Here is a 21,714-nt window from a genome sequence, read left to right on the forward strand (position 1 = left end):
TCCTATGTACAAGAATATAACTACTATAATACTGCCCCTATGTACAAGAATATAACTACTATAATACTGCTCCCTATGTACAAGAATATAACTACTATAATACTGCCCCTATGTACAAGAATATAACTACTATAATACTGCCCTCTATGTACAAGAATATAACTACTATAATACTGCCCTCTATGTACAAGAATATAACTACTATAATACTGCCCCTATGTACAAGAATATAACTACTATAATACTGCCCTCTATGTACAAGAATATAACTACTATAATACTGCCCCTATGTACAAGAATATAACTACTATAATACTGCCCTCTATGTACAAGAATATAACTACTATAATACTGCCCCTATGTACAAGAATATAACTACTATAATACTGCCCTCTATGTACAAGAATATAACTACTATAATACTGCCCCTATGTACAAGAATATAACTACTATAATACTGCCCTCTATGTACAAGAATATAACTACTATAATACTGCCCCTATGTACAAGAATATAACTACTATAATACTGCCCTCTATGTACAAGAATATAACTACTATAATACTGCCCCTATGTACAAGAATATAACTACTATAATACTGCCCCTATGTACAAGAATATAACTACTATAATACTGCCCTCTATGTACAAGACTATAACTACTATAATACTGCTCCTATGTACAAGAATATAACTACTATAATACTGCTCCTATGTACAAGAATATAACTACTATAATACTGCTCCTATGTACAAGAATATAACTACTATAATACTGCTCCTATGTACAAGAATATAACTACTATAATACTGCTCCCTATGTACAAGAATATAACTACTTTAATACTGCTCCTGTGTACAAGAATATAACTACTATAATACTGCTCCCTATGTACAAGAATATAACTACTATAATACTGCCCCCTAAGTACAAGAATATAACTACTATAATACTGCCCCTATGTTCAAGAATATAACTACTATAATACTGCTCCTATATACAAGAATATAACTACTATAATACTGCCCCTATGTACAAGAATATAACTAGTATAATACTGCTCCTATGTACAAGAATATAACTACTATAATACTGCTCCCTATGTACAAGAATATAACTACTATAATACTGCCCCCTATGTACAAGAATATATCTACTATAATACTGCCCCCTATGTACAAGAATATATCTACTATAATACTGCCTCCTCTGTACAAGAATATAACTACTATAATACTGCTCCTATGTACAAGAATATAACTACTATAATACTGCCTCCTATGTACAAGAATATAACTACTATAATACTGCTCCAATGTACAAGAATATAACTACTATAATGCTGCCCCTATGTACAAGAATATAACTACTATAATGCTGCCCCTATGTACAAGAATATAACTACTATAATACTGCCTCCTATGTACAAGAATATAACTACTATAATACTGCTCCTATGTACAAGAATATAACTACTATAATGCTGCCCCCTATGTACAAGAATATAACTACTATAATACTGCTCCTATGTACAAGAATATAACTACTATAATACTGCTCCTATGTGCAAGAATATAACTACTATAATACTGCTCCTATGTACAAGAATATAACTACTATAATACTGCCCCTATGTACAAGAATATAACTACTATAATACTGCTCCTATGTACAAGAATATAACTACTATAATACTGCCCCCTATGTACAAGAATATAACTACTATAATACTGCCCCCTATGTACAAGAATATAACTACTATAATACTGCCCCCTATGTACAAGAATATAACTACTATAATACTGCTCCTATGTACAAGAATATAACTACTATAATACTGCCCCCTATGTACAAGAATATAACTACTATAATACTGCCCCCTATGTACAAGAATATAACTACTATAATACTGCTCCTATGTACAAGAATATAACTACTATAATACTGCCCCCTATGTACAAGAATATATCTACTATAATACTGCCCCTTATGTACAAGAATATAACTACTATAATACTGCTCCTATATACAAGAATATAACTACTATAATACTGCTCCTATGTACAAGAATATAACTACTATAATACTGCCCCTATGTACAAGAATATAACTACTATAATACTGCCCCTTATGTACAAGAATATAACTACTATAATACTGCTCCTATGTACAAGAATATAACTACTATAATACTGCCCCCTATGTACAAGAATATAACTACTATAATACTGCCCCCTATGTACAAGAATATAACTACTATAATACTGCTCCTCTGTACAAGAATATAACTACTATAATACTGCCCCCTATGTACAAGAATATAACTACTATAATACTGCCCCCTATGTACAAGAATATAACTACTATAAAACTGCCCCTATGTACAAGAATATAACTACTATAATACTGCCCCCTATGTACAAGAATATAACTACTATAATACTGCCCCCTATGTACAAGAATATATCTACTATAATACTGCCCCCTATGTACAAGAATATATCTACTATAATACTGCCTCCTATGTACAAGAATATAACTACTATAATACTGCTCCTATGTACAAGAATATAACTACTATAATACTGCTCCAATGTACAAGAATATAACTACTATAATGCTGCCCCTATGTACAAGAATATAACTACTATAATACTGCCTCCTATGTACAAGAATATAACTACTATAATACTGCCTCCTATGTACAAGAATATAACTACTATAATACTGCTCCTATGTACAAGAATATAACTACTATAATGCTGCCCCCTATGTACAAGAATATAACTACTATAATACTGCTCCTATGTACAAGAATATAACTACTATAATACTGCCCCTATGAACAAGAATATATCTACTATAATACTGCTCCTATGTACAAGAATATAACTACTATAATACTGCTCCCTATGTACAAGAATATAACTACTATAATACTGCTCCTATGTACAAGAATATAACTACTATAATACTGCCCCCTATGTACAAGAATATAACTACTATAATACTGCTCCTATGTACAAGAATATAACTACTATAATACTGCTCCTATGTACAAGAATATAACTACTATAATACTGCCCCCTATGTACAAGAATATAACTACTATAATACTGCTCCTATGTACAAGAATATAACTACTATAATACTGCCCCTATGTACAAGAATATAACTACTATAATACTGCCCCTTATGTACAAGAATATAACTACTATAATACTGCCCCTTATGTACAAGAATATAACTACTATAATACTGCTCCTATGTACAAGAATATAACTACTATAATACTGCCCCCTATGTACAAGAATATAACTACTATAATACTGCCCCCTATGTACAAGAATATAACTACTATAATACTGCTCCTCTGTACAAGAATATAACTACTATAATACTGCCCCCTATGTACAAGAATATAACTACTATAATACTGCCCCCTATGTACAAGAATATAACTACTATAATACTGCCCCCTATGTACAAGAATATAACTACTATAATACTGCCCCCTATGTACAAGAATATAACTACTATAATACTGCCCCCTATGTACAAGAATATAACTACTATAATACTGCCCCCTATGTACAAGAATACAACTACTATAATACTGCCCCCTATGTACAAGAATATAACTACTATAATACTGCTCCTATGTGCAAGAATATAACTACTATAATACTGCTCCTATGTACAAGAATATAACTACTATAATACTGCCCCTATGTACAAGAATATAACTACTATAATACTGCTCCTATGTACAAGAATATAACTACTATAATACTGCCCCCTATGTACAAGAATATAACTACTATAATACTGCCCCCTATGTACAAGAATATAACTACTATAATACTGCCCCCTATGTACAAGAATATAACTACTATAATACTGCTCCTATGTACAAGAATATAACTACTATAATACTGCTCCTATGTACAAGAATATAACTACTATAATACTACCCCTATGTACAAGAATATAACTACTATAATACTGCCCCCTATGTACAAGAATATAACTACTATAATACTGCTCCCTATGTACAAGAATATAACTACTATAATAATGCTCCTATGTACAAGAATATAACTACTATAATACTGCCCCCTATGTACAAGAATATAACTACTATAATACTGCCCCTATGTGCAAGAATATAACTACTATAATACTGCCCCCTATGTACAAGAATACAACTACTATAATACTGCCTCCTATGTACAAGAATATAAGTACTATAATACTGCCCCCTATGTACAAGAATATAACTACTATAATACTGCCCCTATGTACAAGAATATAACTACTATAATACTGCCCCTATGTACAAGAATATAACTACTATAATAGTGCCCCTATGTACAAGAATATAACTACTATAATACTGCCCCCTATGTACAAGAATATAACTACTATAATACTGCCCTCTATGTACAAGAATATAACTACTATAATACTGCCCCTATGTACAAGAATATAACTACTATAATACTGCCCCTATGTACAAGAATATAACTACTATAATACTGCCCCCTATGTACAAGAATATAACTACTATAATACTGCCCCCTATGTACAAGAATATAACTACTATAATACTGCCCCTATGTACAAGAATATAACTACTATAATACTGCCCCTATGTACAAGAATATAACTACTATAATACTGCCCCTATGTACAAGAATATAACTACTATAATACTGCCCCCTATGTACAAGAATATAACTACTATAATACTGCTCCTATGTACAAGAATATAACTACTATAATACTGCCCCCTATGTACAAGAATATAAGTACTATAATACTGCCCCCTATGTACAAGAATATAACTACTATAATACTGCCCCTATGTACAAGAATATAACTACTATAATACTGCCCCTATGTACAAGAATATAACTACTATAATACTGCCCCTATGTACAAGAATATAACTACTATAATACTGCCCCCTATGTACAAGAATATAACTACTATAATACTGCCCTCTATGTACAAGAATATAACTACTATAATACTGCCCCTATGTACAAGAATATAACTACTATAATACTGCCCTCTATGTACAAGAATATAACTACTATAATACTGCCCCTATGTACAAGAATATAACTACTATAATACTGCCCCTATGTACAAGAATATAACTACTATAATACTGCCCTCTATGTACAAGACTATAACTACTATAATACTGCTCCTATGTACAAGAATATAACTACTATAATACTGCCCCTATGTACAAGAATATAACTACTATAATACTGCTCCCTATGTACAAGAATATAACTACTATAATACTGCCCCTATGTACAAGAATATAACTACTATAATACTGCCCTCTATGTACAAGAATATAACTACTATAATACTGCCCTCTATGTACAAGAATATAACTACTATAATACTGCCCCTATGTACAAGAATATAACTACTATAATACTGCCCTCTATGTACAAGAATATAACTACTATAATACTGCCCCTATGTACAAGAATATAACTACTATAATACTGCCCTCTATGTACAAGAATATAACTACTATAATACTGCCCCTATGTACAAGAATATAACTACTATAATACTGCCCTCTATGTACAAGAATATAACTACTATAATACTGCCCCTATGTACAAGAATATAACTACTATAATAAAGCCCTCTATGTACAAGAATATAACTACTATAATACTGCCCCTATGTACAAGAATATAACTACTATAATACTGCCCTCTATGTACAAGAATATAACTACTATAATACTGCCCCTATGTACAAGAATATAACTACTATAATACTGCCCCTATGTACAAGAATATAACTACTATAATACTGCCCTCTATGTACAAGACTATAACTACTATAATACTGCTCCTATGTACAAGAATATAACTACTATAATACTGCTCCTATGTACAAGAATATAACTACTATAATACTGCTCCTATGTACAAGAATATAACTACTATAATACTGCTCCTATGTACAAGAATATAACTACTATAATACTGCTCCCTATGTACAAGAATATAACTACTTTAATACTGCTCCTGTGTACAAGAATATAACTACTATAATACTGCTCCCTATGTACAAGAATATAACTACTATAATACTGCCCCCTAAGTACAAGAATATAACTACTATAATACTGCCCCTATTTTCAAGCATATAGCTACTATAATACTGCTCCTATGTACAAGAATATAACTACTATAATACTGCTCCTATGTACAAGAATATAACTAGTATAATACTGCTCCTATGTACAAGAATATAACTACTATAATACTGCTCCTATATACAAGAATATAACTACTATAATACTGCCCCTATGTACAAGAATATAACTAGTATAATACTGCCCCTATGTACAAGAATATAACTAGTATAATACTGCTCCTATGTACAAGAATATAACTACTATAATACTGCTCCCTATGTACAAGAATATAACTACTATAATACTGCCCCCTATGTACAAGAATATATCTACTATAATACTGCCCCCTATGTACAAGAATATATCTACTATAATACTGCCTCCTCTGTACAAGAATATAACTACTATAATACTGCTCCTATGTACAAGAATATAACTACTATAATACTGCCTCCTATGTACAAGAATATAACTACTATAATACTGCTCCAATGTACAAGAATATAACTACTATAATGCTGCCCCTATGTACAAGAATATAACTACTATAATGCTGCCCCTATGTACAAGAATATAACTACTATAATGCTGCCTCCTATGTACAAGAATATAACTACTATAATACTGCTCCTATGTACAAGAATATAACTACTATAATGCTGCCCCCTATGTACAAGAATATAACTACTATAATACTGCTCCTATGTACAAGAATATAACTACTATAATACTGCCCCTATGTACAAGAATATATCTACTATAATACTGCCCCTTATGTACAAGAATATAACTACTATAATACTGCTCCTATGTACAAGAATATAACTACTATAATACTGCCCCCTATGTACAAGAATATAACTACTATAATACTGCTCCTATGTACAAGAATATAACTACTATAATACTGCCCCTATGTACAAGAATATAACTACTATAATACTGCCCCTTATGTACAAGAATATAACTACTATAATACTGCTCCTATGTACAAGAATATAACTACTATAATACTGCCCCCTATGTACAAGAATATAACTACTATAATACTGCCCCCTATGTACAAGAATATAACTACTATAATACTGCTCCTCTGTACAAGAATATAACTACTATAATACTGCCCCCTATGTACAAGAATATAACTACTATAATACTGCCCCCTATGTACAAGAATATAACTACTATAAAACTGCCCCTATGTACAAGAATATAACTACTATAATACTGCCCCCTATGTACAAGAATATAACTACTATAATACTGCCCCCTATGTACAAGAATATATCTACTATAATACTGCCCCCTATGTACAAGAATATATCTACTATAATACTGCCTCCTATGTACAAGAATATAACTACTATAATACTGCTCCTATGTACAAGAATATAACTACTATAATACTGCCTCCTATGTACAAGAATATAACTACTATAATACTGCTCCAATGTACAAGAATATAACTACTATAATGCTGCCCCTATGTACAAGAATATAACTACTATAATACTGCCTCCTATGTACAAGAATATAACTACTATAATACTGCTCCTATGTACAAGAATATAACTACTATAATGCTGCCCCCTATGTACAAGAATATAACTACTATAATACTGCTCCTATGTACAAGAATATAACTACTATAATACTGCCCCTATGTACAAGAATATATCTACTATAATACTGCCCCTTATGTACAAGAATATAACTACTATAATACTGCTCCTATGTACAAGAATATAACTACTATAATACTGCCCCCTATGTACAAGAATATAACTACTATAATACTGCTCCTATGTACAAGAATATAACTACTATAATACTGCCCCCTATGTACAAGAATATAACTACTATAATACTGCTCCTATGTACAAGAATATAACTACTATAATACTGCCCCCTATGTACAAGAATATAACTACTATAATACTGCTCCTATGTACAAGAATATAACTACTATAATACTGCTCCTATGTACAAGAATATAACTACTATAATACTGCCCCCTATGTACAAGAATATAACTACTATAATACTGCTCCTATGTACAAGAATATAACTACTATAATACTGCCCCTATGTACAAGAATATAACTACTATAATACTGCCCCTTATGTACAAGAATATAACTACTATAATACTGCTCCTATGTACAAGAATATAACTACTATAATACTGCCCCCTATGTACAAGAATATAACTACTATAATACTGCCCCCTATGTACAAGAATATAACTACTATAATACTGCTCCTCTGTACAAGAATATAACTACTATAATACTGCCCCCTATGTACAAGAATATAACTACTATAATACTGCCCCCTATGTACAAGAATATAACTACTATAATACTGCCCCCTATGTACAAGAATATAACTACTATAATACTGCCCCCTATGTACAAGAATATAACTACTATAATACTGCCCCCTATGTACAAGAATATAACTACTATAATACTGCCCCCTATGTACAAGAATATAACTACTATAATACTGCTCCTATGTACAAGAATATAACTACTATAATACTGCCCCCTATGTACAAGAATATAACTACTATAATACTGCTCCTATGTACAAGAATATAACTACTATAATACAGCTCCTATGTACAATAATATAACTACTATAATACTGCCCCCTATGTACAAGAATATAGCTACTATAATACTGCCCCCTATGTACAAGAATATAGCTACTATAATACTGCCCCCTATGTACAAGAATATAACTACTATAATACTGCCCCTTATGTACAAGAATATAACTACTATAATACTGCTCCTATGTACAAGAATATAACTACTATAATACTGCCCCCTATGTACAAGAATATAACTACTATAATACTGCTCCTATGTACAAGAATATAACTACTATAATACTGCTCCTATGTACAAGAATATAACTACTATAATACTGCCCCCTATGTACAAGAATATAACTACTATAATACTGCCCCCTATGTACAAGAATATAACTACTATAATACTGCCCCCTATGTACAAGAATATAACTACTATAATACTGCCCCCTATGTACAAGAATATAACTACTATAATACTGCTCCTATGTACAAGAATATAACTACTATAATACTGCCCCCTATGTACAAGAATATAACTACTATAATACTGCCCCTTATGTACAAGAATATAACTACTATAATACTGCTCCTATGTACAAGAATATAACTACTATAATACTGCTCCTATGTACAAGAATATAACTACTATAATACTGCCCCCTATGTACAAGAATATAACTACTATAATACTGCTCCTATGTACAAGAATATAACTACTATAATACTGCTCCTATGTACAAGAATATAACTACTATAATACTGCCCCCTATGTACAAGAATATAACTACTATAATACTGCCTCCTATGTACAAGAATATAACTACTATAATACTGCTCCTATGTACAAGAATATAACTACTATAATACTGCTCCTATGTACAAGAATATAACTACTATAATACTGCCCCCTATGTACAAGAATATAATTACTATAATACTGCTCCTATGTACAAGAATATAACTACTATAATACTGCTCCTATGTACAAGAATATAACTACTATAATACTGCCCCCTATGTACAAGAATATAACTACTATAATACTGCCCCCTATGTACAAGAATATAACTACTATAATACTGCCCCCTATGTACAAGAATATAACTACTATAATACTGCCCCCTATGTACAAGAATATAACTACTATAATACTGCTCCTATGTACAAGAATATAACTACTATAATACTGCCCCCTATGTACAAGAATATAACTACTATAATACTGCTCCTATGTACAAGAATATAACTACTATAATACTGCTCCTATGTACAAGAATATAACTACTATAATACTGCTCCTATGTACAAGAATATAACTACTATAATACTGCTCCTATGTACAAGAATATAACTACTATAATACTGCTCCTATGTACAAGAATATAACTACTATAATACTGCCCCCTATGTACAAGAATATAACTACTATAATACTGCTCCTATGTACAAGAATATAACTACTATAATACTGCCCCCTATGTACAAGAATATAACTACTATAATACTGCTCCTATGTACAAGAATATAACTACTATAATACTGCCCCCTATGTACAAGAATATAACTACTATAATACTGCTCCTATGTACAAGAATATAACTACTATAATACTGCCCCCTATGTACAAGAATATAACTACTATAATACTGCTCCTCTGTACAAGAATATAACTACTATAATACTGCCCCCTATGTACAAGAATATAACTACTATAATACTGCCCCCTATGTACAAGAATATAACTACTATAAAACTGCCCCTCTGTACAAGAATATAACTACTATAATACTGCCCCCTATGTACAAGAATATAACTACTATAATACTGCTATGTACAACAATATAACTACTATAATACTAACCCTATGTACAAGAATATAACTACTATAATACTGCCCCTTATGTACAAGAATATAACTACTATAATACTGCTCCTATGTACAAGAATATAACTACTATAATACTGCCCCTTATGTACAAGAATATAACTACTATAATACTGCTCCTATGTACAAGAATATAACTACTATAATACTGCCCCCTATGTACAAGAATATAACTACTATAATACTGCTCCTATGTACAAGAATATAACTACTATAATACTGCTCCTATGTACAAGAATATAACTACTATAATACTGCCCCCTATGTACAAGAATATAGCTACTATAATACTGCCCCTATGTACAAGAATATAGCTACTATAATACTGCCCCCTATGTACAAGAATATAGCTACTATAATACTGCCCCTATGTACAAGAATATAACTACTATAATACTGCCCCCTATGTACAAGAATATAACTACTATAATACTGCCCCCTATGTACAAGAATATAACTACTATAATACTGCCCCCTATGTACAAGAATATAACTACTATAATACTGCCCCCTATGTACAAGAATATAACTACTATAAAACTGCCCCTCTGTACAAGAATATAACTACTATAATACTGCCCCCTATGTACAAGAATATAACTACTATAATACTGCTATGTACAAGAATATAACTACTATAATACTAACCCTATGTACAAGAATATAACTACTATAATACTGCCCCTTATGTACAAGAATATAACTACTATAATACTGCTCCTATGTACAAGAATATAACTACTATAATACTGCCCCTTATGTACAAGAATATAACTACTATAATACTGCTCCTATGTACAAGAATATAACTACTATAATACTGCCCCCTATGTACAAGAATATAACTACTATAATACTGCTCCTATGTACAAGAATATAACTACTATAATACTGCTCCTATGTACAAGAATATAACTACTATAATACTGCCCCCTATGTACAAGAATATAGCTACTATAATACTGCCCCTATGTACAAGAATATAGCTACTATAATACTGCCCCCTATGTACAAGAATATAACTACTATAATACTGCTCCTATGTACAAGAATATAACTACTATAATACTGCCCCCTATGTACAAGAATATAACTACTATAATACTGCTCCTATGTACAGGGGTATAACTACTATAATACTGCCCCCTATGTACAAGAATATATCTACTATAAAACTGCCCCTATGTACAAGAATATAACTACTATAATACTGCCCCCTATGTACAAGAATATAACTACTATAATACTGCTATGTACAAGAATATAACTACTATAATACTACCCCCTATGTACAAGAATATAACTGCTATACTACACTAGTCTGATAGTAATAGTCGGGTGTCTTGTCTTGCTGGTGAAATGTTCTTGCTGCTGTCGGACCCTTTATCAGATATATTTTGTAGATGGGCAGTGAATCCTTTCTGAGTCGCTGTGTAATCTTATAAGCTTTTGTCTTTCTTCCGCTGATTTTGCTGTTCCTCGTGTATCTCTGAGTTCTGTTCCTTCCTGAGCTTTCAGTCACATGAAGAGCAGCTGTTCGGACAATCCTAATTATATGATCTTCTCCTTGTAGTCCTTGCAGACAACCCTTTGTGCTATTCGGCAGCCATTCCACCAAAGAGAACCTGAAACCGGGCAATTTTATATTCCCGTCAGAAGGTCATCTGGTCAGGAACACGGGACCTGGAGGCAGCACAGCCAAACACATGGTAAAGAAAGAGCAGCTGTAATGCCTCATAGCTGCGTGATCTGCCCAAGTCCTTCATAACCTGTCATATAGTCATCCTGTACTGATCCTGAGTTACATCCTGTATTATACTCCAGAGCAGCACTCACTATTCTGCTGGTGCAGTCACTGTGTACATACATTACATTACTGATCCTGTACTGATCCTGAGTTACATCCTGTATTATACTCCAGAGCTGCACTCACTATTCTGCTGGTGCAGTCACTGTGCACATACATTACATTACTGATCCTGAGTTACATCCTGTATTATCCTCCAGAGCTGCACTCACTATTCTGCTGGTGCAGTCACTGTGTACATACATTACATTACTGATCCTGTACTGATCCTGAGTTACATCCTGTATTATACTCCAGAGCTGCACTCACTATTCTGCTGGCGCAGTCACTGTGTACATACATTACATTACTGATCCTGTACTGATCCTGAGTTACATCCTGTATTATACTCCAGAGCAGCACTCACTATTCTGCTGGTGCAGTCACTGTGTACATACATTACATTACTGATCCTGTACTCATCCTGAGTTACATCCTGTATTATACTCCAGAGCTGCACTCACTATTCTGCTTGTGCAGTCACTGTGTACAGACATTACATTACTGACCCTGAGTTAAATCCTGTATTATACTCCAGAGCTGCACTCACTATTCTGCTGGTGCAGTCACTGTGTACATACATTACATTACTGATCCTGTACTGATCCTGAGTTACATCCTGTATTATACTCCAGAGCTGCACTCACTATTCTGCTGGTGCAGTCACTGTGTACATACATTACATTACTGATCCTGAGTTACATCCTGTATTATACTCCAGAGCTGCACTCACTATTCTGCTGGTGCAGTCACTGTGTACATACATTACATTTCTGATCCTGAGTTACATCCTGTATTATACTCCAGAGCTGCATTCACTATTCTGCTGGTGCAGTCACTGTGTACATACATTACATTTCTGATCCTGAGTTACATCCTGTATTATACTCCAGAGCTGCACTCACTATTCTGCTGGTGCAGTCACTGTGTACATACATTACATTTCTGATCCTGAGTTACATCCTGTATTATACTCCAGAGCTGCACTCACTATTCTGCTGGTGCAGTCACTGTGTACATACATTACATTTCTGATCCTGAGTTACATCCTGTATTATACTCCAGAGCTTCACTCACTATTCTGCTGGTGCAGTCACTGTGTACATACATTACATTACTGATCCTGTACTGATCCTGAGTTACATCCTGTATTATACTCCAGAGCTGCACTCACTATTCTGCTGGTGCAGTCACTGTGTACATACATTACATTACTGATCCTGTACTGATCATGAGTTACATCCTGTATTATACTCCAGAGCTGCACTCACTATTCTGCTGTTGCAGTCACTGTGTACATACATTACATTACTGATCCTGAGTTACATCCTGTTTTCTACTGCAGAGCTGCACTCACTATTCTGCTGGTGCAGTCACTGTGTACATACATTACATTTCTGATCCTGAGTTACATCCTGTATTATACTCCAGAGCTGCACTCACTATTCTGCTGGTGCAGTCACTGTGTACATACATTACATTTCTGATCCTGAGTTACATCCTGTATTATACTCCAGAGCTGCACTCACTATTCTGCTGGTGCAGTCACTGTGTACATACATTACATTTCTGATCCTGAGTTATATCCTGTATTATACTCCAGAGCTGCACTCACTATTCTGCTGGAGCAGTCACTGTGTACATACATTACATTTCTGATCCTGAGTTACATCCTGTATTATTCTCCAGAGCTGCACTCACTATTCTGCTGGTGCAGTCACTGTGTCCATACACTACATTACTGATCCTGTACTGATCCTGAGTTACATCCTGTGTTATACTCCAGAGCTGCACTCACTATTCTGCTGGTGCAGTCACTGTGTACATACATTACATTACTGGTCCTGAGTTACATCCTGTATTAGACTCCAGAGCTGCACTCACTATTCTGCTGGTGCAGTCACTGTGTACATACACTACATTACTGATCCTGTACTGATCCTGAGTTACATCCTGTATTATACTCCAGAGCTGCATTCACTATTCTGCTGGTGCTATCACTGTGTACATACATTACATTACTGATCCTGTACTGATCCTGAGTTACATCCTGTATTATACTCCAGAGCTGCACTCACTATTCTGCTGGTGCAGTCACTGTGTACATACATTACATTACTGGTCCTGAGTTACATCCTGTATTAGACTCCAGAGCTGCACTCACTATTCTGCTGGTGCAGTCACTGTGTACATACACTACATTACTGATCCTGTACTGATCCTGAGTTACATCCTGTATTATACTCCAGAGCTGCATTCACTATTCTGCTGGTGCTATCACTGTGTACATACATTACATTACTGATCCTGTACTGATCCTGAGTTACATCCTGTATTATACTCCAGAGCTGCACTCACTATTCTGCTGGTGCAGTCACTGTGTACATACATTACATTACTGGTCCTGAGTTACATCCTGTATTAGACTCCAGAGCTGCACTCACTATTCTGCTGGTGCAGTCACTGTGTACATACACTACATTACTGATCCTGTACTGATCCTGAGTTACATCCTGTATTATACCCCAGAGCTGCATTCACTATTCTGCTGGTGCTATCACTGTGTACATACATTACATTACTGATCCTGTACTGATCCTGAGTTACATCCTGTATTATACTCCAGAGCTGCACTCACTATTCTGCTGGTGGAGAATATACACTACATTCCGGCCTCCTCAGTATGTCTCTAGCAGTGATATCAGTACACTGTCCTTATATATTGGCTATTTTTACACTTATTTATATATTTGGGTATATACAGTGGCTTGCGAAAGTATTCACCCCCTTTGGCTTTTTACCTATTTTGTACATTTCAACCTGTGTGTAAATATTTCTGTAATCCGATGTGTGTGATGCATCAGCACTAAATAGTCAAATTTGGTGAAGTGAGAAAAATATAGGGATAGATTACATTTATGCGATGAAATAACTAAATTCACCTCTTTTGCTATGGTTTTGCCATAAAAATTTCTGGTGCAAGCAATTCCCTGCATTAGTCCCATGCTTAGTGACAGGCCGTCCCCCTGTGTGCAATCTAAGCTTCACTTGTCTGTCAGTATATACACTTTACCTTTTCTGAAAGGCCACTGAGGCTTCAACACCATTAACCAAGAGGAACCACTAACCAAACACGATGAAGACCAAGGAGATCTCCAAACAGCACGATGAAGACCAAGGAGATCTCCAAACAGCACGATGAAGACCAAGGAGATCTCCAAACAGCACCATGAAGACCAAGGAGATCTCCAAACAACACCATGAAGACCAAGGAGATCTCCAAACAACACCATGAAGACCAAGGAGATCTCCAAACAACACCATGAAGACCAAGGAGATCTCCTAACAACACCATGAAGACCAAGGAGATCTCCAAACAACACCATGAAGACCAAGGAGATCTCCAAACAACACCATGAAGACCAAGGAGATCTCCAAACAACACCATGAAGACCAAGGAGATCTCCAAACAACACCATGAAGACCAAGGAGATCTCCAAACAACACCATGAAGACCAAGGAGATCTCCAAACAACACCATGAAGACCAAGCAGATCTCCAAACAACACCATGAAGACCAAGGAGATCTCCAAACAGCACCATGAAGACCAAGGAGATCTCCAAACAACACCATGAAGACCAAGGAGATCTCCAAACAACACCATGAAGACCAAGGAGATCTCCAAACAACACCATGAAGACCATGGAGATCTCCAAACAACACCATGAAGACCATGGAGATCTCCAAACAACACCATGAAGACCATGGAGATCTCCAAACAACACCATGAAGACCATGGAGATCTCCAAACAACACCATGAAGACCATGGAGATCTCCAAACAACACCATGAAGACCATGGAGATCTCAAAACAAAACCATGAAGACCAAGGAGATCTCCAAACAACACCATGAAGACCAAGGAAATCTCCAGACAACATCATGAAGACCAACGATACCTCCAAACACTACCATGGCAACCAAGGAGATCTCCAGACAACACCATGAAGACCAACGATACTTCCAAACACAACCATGGAGACCAAGGAGATCTCCAAACAACTCAGGGACAAAGTTGTTGAGAAAGTCAGGGTTGGGTTATAAAAAAAAAAAAAAAAAATCTCCTAATCTTTGATGATCCCCCGGAGCACCATCAAATCCATTATCATCACACTGAAAGAACATGGTACCACAACACACCTGCCAAGAGAGGGCGCCCACCAAAATTCTCAGCCCGGGCAAGGAGGGCATTAATCAGAGAGGCAACACAGAGACCAAAGGTAACCCTGAATGACACAGGAGTATCTGTCCATACGACCACAATAAGCCGTATACTCTATACCGGTGGCCTTTATGGAATGGAGCTGGCAGAATAAAGCTTTACTTACACAAATTGTAAGGCTCGTTTCGAATTTGCCAAAAGACATATGGGAGACTCTCCAAATATATGGAGGAAGGTGCTGTGTTCAGAGGAGACCAAAATTGAACTTTTTGGCCACCTAGGTAAACTCTATTTCTGGCGCCAAACCAACACATCTCATCACCCCAAGAACACCATCCCCACAGTAAAACATGGTGGTAGCAGCATCATGCTGTGGGGATGTTTTTCAGCAGCAAGGACAGAGAAAATGGTTTGAGTTGAGGGGAAGATGGATGGTGCGAAATACAGGGATATTCTTGAGCAAAACCTGTTTCAGTCTGTCAGTGATTTGAGACTGGGATGGAGGTTCACCTTCCAACAAGACAATGACCCAAAGCATACTGCTAAAGCAACACTCGAGTGGTGTAAGGGGTAACGAGTAAATGTTCTGGAGTGGTTGAGTCACAGCCCAGACTGTAATCCAATGGAGAATCTGTGGTTAGGCTTGGAGATTGCTGTTCACCAGAGGAAACCATCTAACCTGAAGGAGCTGGAGCAGTTTTGCCTTGAGGAATGGGCAAAAATCCCAGTGGCCAGATGTGGAAACCTCATAGAGACTTATTCAAAGTGACTTGCAGCTGTAATTGCCGCATAAGGAGGCTCTGCAAAGTACTGACTGTAGGGGGTGAATAGTTATGCAAACTGAAGTTTTCAGTTATTTTGTCCTATTTGTTGTTTGCTTCACAATAAAAAGAAAACCAAATGTTCACAGTTGTCGGCATGTTCTTTACATGAACTGATGCAAACGCTCAAAAAAACAGTGAAAATCCAGGTTGTGAGGAAGCAAAACGCGAAAAATGGCAAGGGGGTGAATACTTTCACTGTACTGTGTAGTTGTGTGTATATACTGTGTCGTTGTGTATACTCAGATCTGATTTGTCTTCGCAGGTGGCTCAGTGCATTTCTCCCAAAGGCCCCTTAGCTTGTTCCAGGACATACTTTTTTGGGACCACCCATGTCCCATACTTAGGTGGGCTGCCTGCTTTCTTTGTCCCTTTTCTGTATGTTGTGTATGATAACACTACACTGTCTTCTAGGAGGGGGTTCTCTGGTCCGGTGGTCATGGACAACAAGTATGGCCACCGGCCCAGGGTGATGCAGATACTTGTGCTCGGCCTCGGTGTCTGATAATTGGGGTGGGGGAATAGCCGCTGTTACAGTGAGATCAGATTGTCTGCCCGGGCAGGACCGTACATGGAGAGGGTGTAATCCCAGCGTAGACCACCAGTGTTGGGGGCAGTGTTAGGGTGCAGTCCTGATTCCCAGCATGCGCCCGTGTGTAGCATCGCTCCATATTATTACATAGGTATGCTTTGCTTTATCGTCACTTGCAGCACAAGAAGTTTCACTTTCTTTTTTTTATCCACATTCTAGGTCATGATAATGAAACGCACAAGAAAAATGAGCAAATGTAAGTGTCCTGTGTGGAGAGATCTGTTATCAGGAGGATGTGTGCTCCTCCAGCACTGTGTGTACTGTATGCCCTCTAACTTCCACACACTTTATTACACCTGCTGTGATTAATCTCCTGTTGTGTCAGCTGGTCATCACCATATGATCTGTCCCCTTGATCTAAGCCCTCCTGTGAGGTGCACTCTATCCTCTGGCTTATCCCAGCCCCGTCCTGTAGCTCCTTGCCGACATTACATGTCCCACTATTGCTGCACAGGTAAAGGCTTAGGGCCTAGTGCACATTGTGAGCAATGTGTGTGAACCCATCACTGGCCTTCTGTAGATGGGACCCTGTACTAAATACGCCCCCTATTAGTCAGTTTAGGATGCCTTTTTTTATAAAAGTGATATTGAGCAAGGAGGTCGTCAGGCGTCCATACAATACGCCACAGTTATGGAGCTTCACCATCTTGGGGCTCTATTTACTTGAGAGTATTAGATAAATCATGAAGGAAGCTACTGCCAGGGTCACCTACACCCAGGGCCTCCTTTTCCGTTGTTCATCTCCAGTTAGGGTCTCCTCTTCCTTTGGTCACATCCAGCTAGGGCCTCCTTTTTTTTGGCCACCTCCAGGCAGGGTCTCCTCTTCCGTTGGTCACCTCCAGGCAGAGTCTCCTTTTCTGTTGGTCACCTCCAGCCAGGGTCTCCTCTTCTGTTGGTCACCTCCAGCCAGGGTCTCCTCTTCTGTTGGTCACCTCCAGCCAGGGTCTCCTCTTCTGTTGGTCACCTCCAGCCAGGGTCTCCTTTTCTGTTGGTCACCTCCAGTCAGGGCCTCCTCTTCCGTTGGTCACCTCCAGGCAGAGTCTCCTTTTCTGTTGGTCACCTCCAGCCAGGGTCTCCTCTTCTGTTGGTCGCCTCCAGCCAGGGTCTCCTCTTCTGTTGGTCACCTCCCGCCAGGGTCTCCTTTTCCGTTGGTCGACTCCTGCTCTGGACGACCTGATAGCAGAGATACCACTGAGAAGTATGCTGTATTGCTGCTGTGGAGACTGTCATTCTGCTCCAGCCTCGTACATGGAAGCCTTTGCCCAAACACTTCTTCCCTGTGAGGCCCCTTTTGACGCTGTGTATGTGTCCGATGTGTGGAGACGCCTGGGAATGTCACTGATGAGACGTCTTGCACGGGCTTGTGCTCGGCCTCCGGCAGCGATGCATCCTTAACTGCTCTTCTTCCATCTTCTGCCCCGAGGAGTCCGGCTCCTGTTTCCTGAGCATCCATCCACCCGGGTCCTGGCCGCCCGGGTCCTGGCCGCCCGGGTCCTGACCACCCGGGTCCTGGCCATCCCGGTCCTGGCCATCCCGGGTCCTGGCCATCCCGGGTCCTGGCCATCCCGGGTACTGGCCATCCCGGTCCTGACCACCCGGGTCCTGGCCATCCCGGTCCTGACCACCCGGGTCCTGGCCATCCCGGTCCTGACCACCCGGGTCCTGGCCATCCCGGTCCTGGCCACCTGGGTCCTGACCACACCGCATAGCTCTGCACAGAGGTTATGTGTGATAGTCACACGGACACATCACTAGCCATTACTGCTCTCTTAAAGGGGCGGCTCCTGTCCCCAGCCGATAATTGGGGACTGTTTTGTTAGATAATCAGCCATCAAAACTGCTCGTCTGCAGAGTGATCGGATCATTCGGGCTGGTGTCCTCATTCTCGGCAGCACATTGCTGGTGTAGCCAAGATGTCCTGCCGATAACGATTATATTCTGTGGACACAGAGTTGGCGCATTAACAACTTTTCTGCACATGTAGAATTCGGGTCGGCGAGTAAAGGACGTCTGATGGCTTATACGTAGCCGATCATTGTGACATGGCGGCAGACGCACCTGTGACCTCTTAATAACACGTCTGATTTCCCGTCTAGCACTTTGCTGTCGCAGATCTACGCCGCCGTGGTGGAGGCCGTGCTCGCAGGGATCGCAAGTTACGTCAAGCATTCCAGTTATTCCAAGGTAACGGCCATATTGAGTCAGCAAGTGCCCCATAGGACGGTGGCCTCCAGCTGTCAGGCTACGGTGGGGGTTGTAGTTACACAACAGCTGCAGATGATGGGTGTGTGAAGATGGGAACATGGAGTCCTCACCGGGGTTATGGGAATTATATGGTTGTAAGCCCCTGGGCCGCTCCTCCAGTTACAGCGTTTCACGTCTCGTCACGTCCAGTCTCGTACCTGTAAAGCTGCGGTGGTAAATCAGTGTGAACGCGAGCGACGATCTGCCTCCATCCTGCGGAGTCACAGCTGTATAATCCACCTGATACCGGGGAGATTAGCACTGTAAGGTTACAGGAGAGCCGAGGACGGCGCCCGCAGGGGGCAGGAGCAGAGTCACTCATTAGGAGATTATACGCTCAGCCTGAAGTGGCTGACAACAGAGAGCAGCAGATTGCTCTGAACCGCTTGGAGAGACTTTTACTATAAGTTGCCCTTTAAGCACCTGAGAGCAGCTGACCATGACGGAGGGCGGAGGGATATATCAATTGTAAGTGCCCATCCGCGCTCAGATCTGGCGTCTCCCCCGAACCTGTGAACCTTGTCTCCATGACCCTCGTCTCCGCCGATCCCGTAACCCTCGTCTCCGCTGACCCACCTGGCCCTCGTCTCCGCCGACCCCTGTGACCCTCGTCTCCGTCGACCCCCCGTCTCCGCCAACTCCCGTGACCCCCGTCATCGCCGACCCCATGACCTCCATTTTAGCCGATCCCATGACCTCCGTCCTGTCTTTCCACAGGCGAAGGAAGCGGCGGAGCTGGCTCTGTGGACGCTGCTGGACTCCTATAATCTCGCTCAGATGAAAGCCGCCCTGAGGTGCGTTTCTTGTCTTCCTCCCATCTTGCAGGTCACTGATTGCTCTGTGTTTTCCTGTGATTAAGTCATGAAGTCACAAGAAACATGTCTGCTGTCTGGGTTGTTCTCTGCGTGTGACCAGCTCCATGTTCTGTGCTGTCACTCTCCATGTTCCCGGCTGTTGTCAGCTCTGTCATTGAGTTCTGTGTGTGATCTGTCTGCGGAGGGCGCCCTCTGGTGGTGGCTGCAGGGACACCGGGTTTATCATGTTTTTCAGTGATGGCGCTGCCTGCGTCTCTGTGACACAGTAACCATTGTAATACCGCTACTAATAATACCGCCGTGCTCTAACCTCCGCTATACGTCTGGTTTTAGGTCCAAAGTATCATTTCAGATGGAAGCTGTGAACAGTCTGGGCAGGTAATTATTATGTTCAGCTGGGAGTTTGTCGCAGTGTATCGGTCCATAATCTACACACAGCAGCAGCTCACATGCGCCTGTCCTAATGCATCAGTCTACGGCTGTGGTGGCACTACAGCTCTCAGCA

At 38.5% G+C, this 21,714-nt stretch overlaps 1 protein-coding gene across 2 annotated transcripts in view; it reads left to right on the forward strand.

Moving 5' to 3' along the window:
- DNAAF9 (dynein axonemal assembly factor 9) overlaps nucleotides 1–21,714 on the forward strand; it is a 79,036-nt gene that overhangs the window by 26,542 nt on the left and 30,780 nt on the right. For both annotated transcript variants that reach the window (XM_073649304.1, XM_073649310.1), the window contains exons 10-15: nucleotides 12,243–12,378; nucleotides 17,824–17,905; nucleotides 18,310–18,346; nucleotides 20,247–20,334; nucleotides 21,112–21,188; nucleotides 21,543–21,587. In XM_073649304.1, the coding sequence (XP_073505405.1) occupies nucleotides 12,243–12,378; nucleotides 17,824–17,905; nucleotides 18,310–18,346; nucleotides 20,247–20,334; nucleotides 21,112–21,188; nucleotides 21,543–21,587 (465 nt within the window). The remainder of the gene's footprint in view (nucleotides 1–12,242; nucleotides 12,379–17,823; nucleotides 17,906–18,309; nucleotides 18,347–20,246; nucleotides 20,335–21,111; nucleotides 21,189–21,542; nucleotides 21,588–21,714) is intronic.

Source organism: Phyllobates terribilis, unplaced genomic scaffold, assembly GCF_046119375.1.
Source record: "Phyllobates terribilis strain yellow unplaced genomic scaffold, ASM4611937v1 Scaffold_1__5_contigs__length_1240528914, whole genome shotgun sequence".
Lineage (NCBI taxonomy): Eukaryota > Metazoa > Chordata > Amphibia > Anura > Dendrobatidae > Phyllobates > Phyllobates terribilis.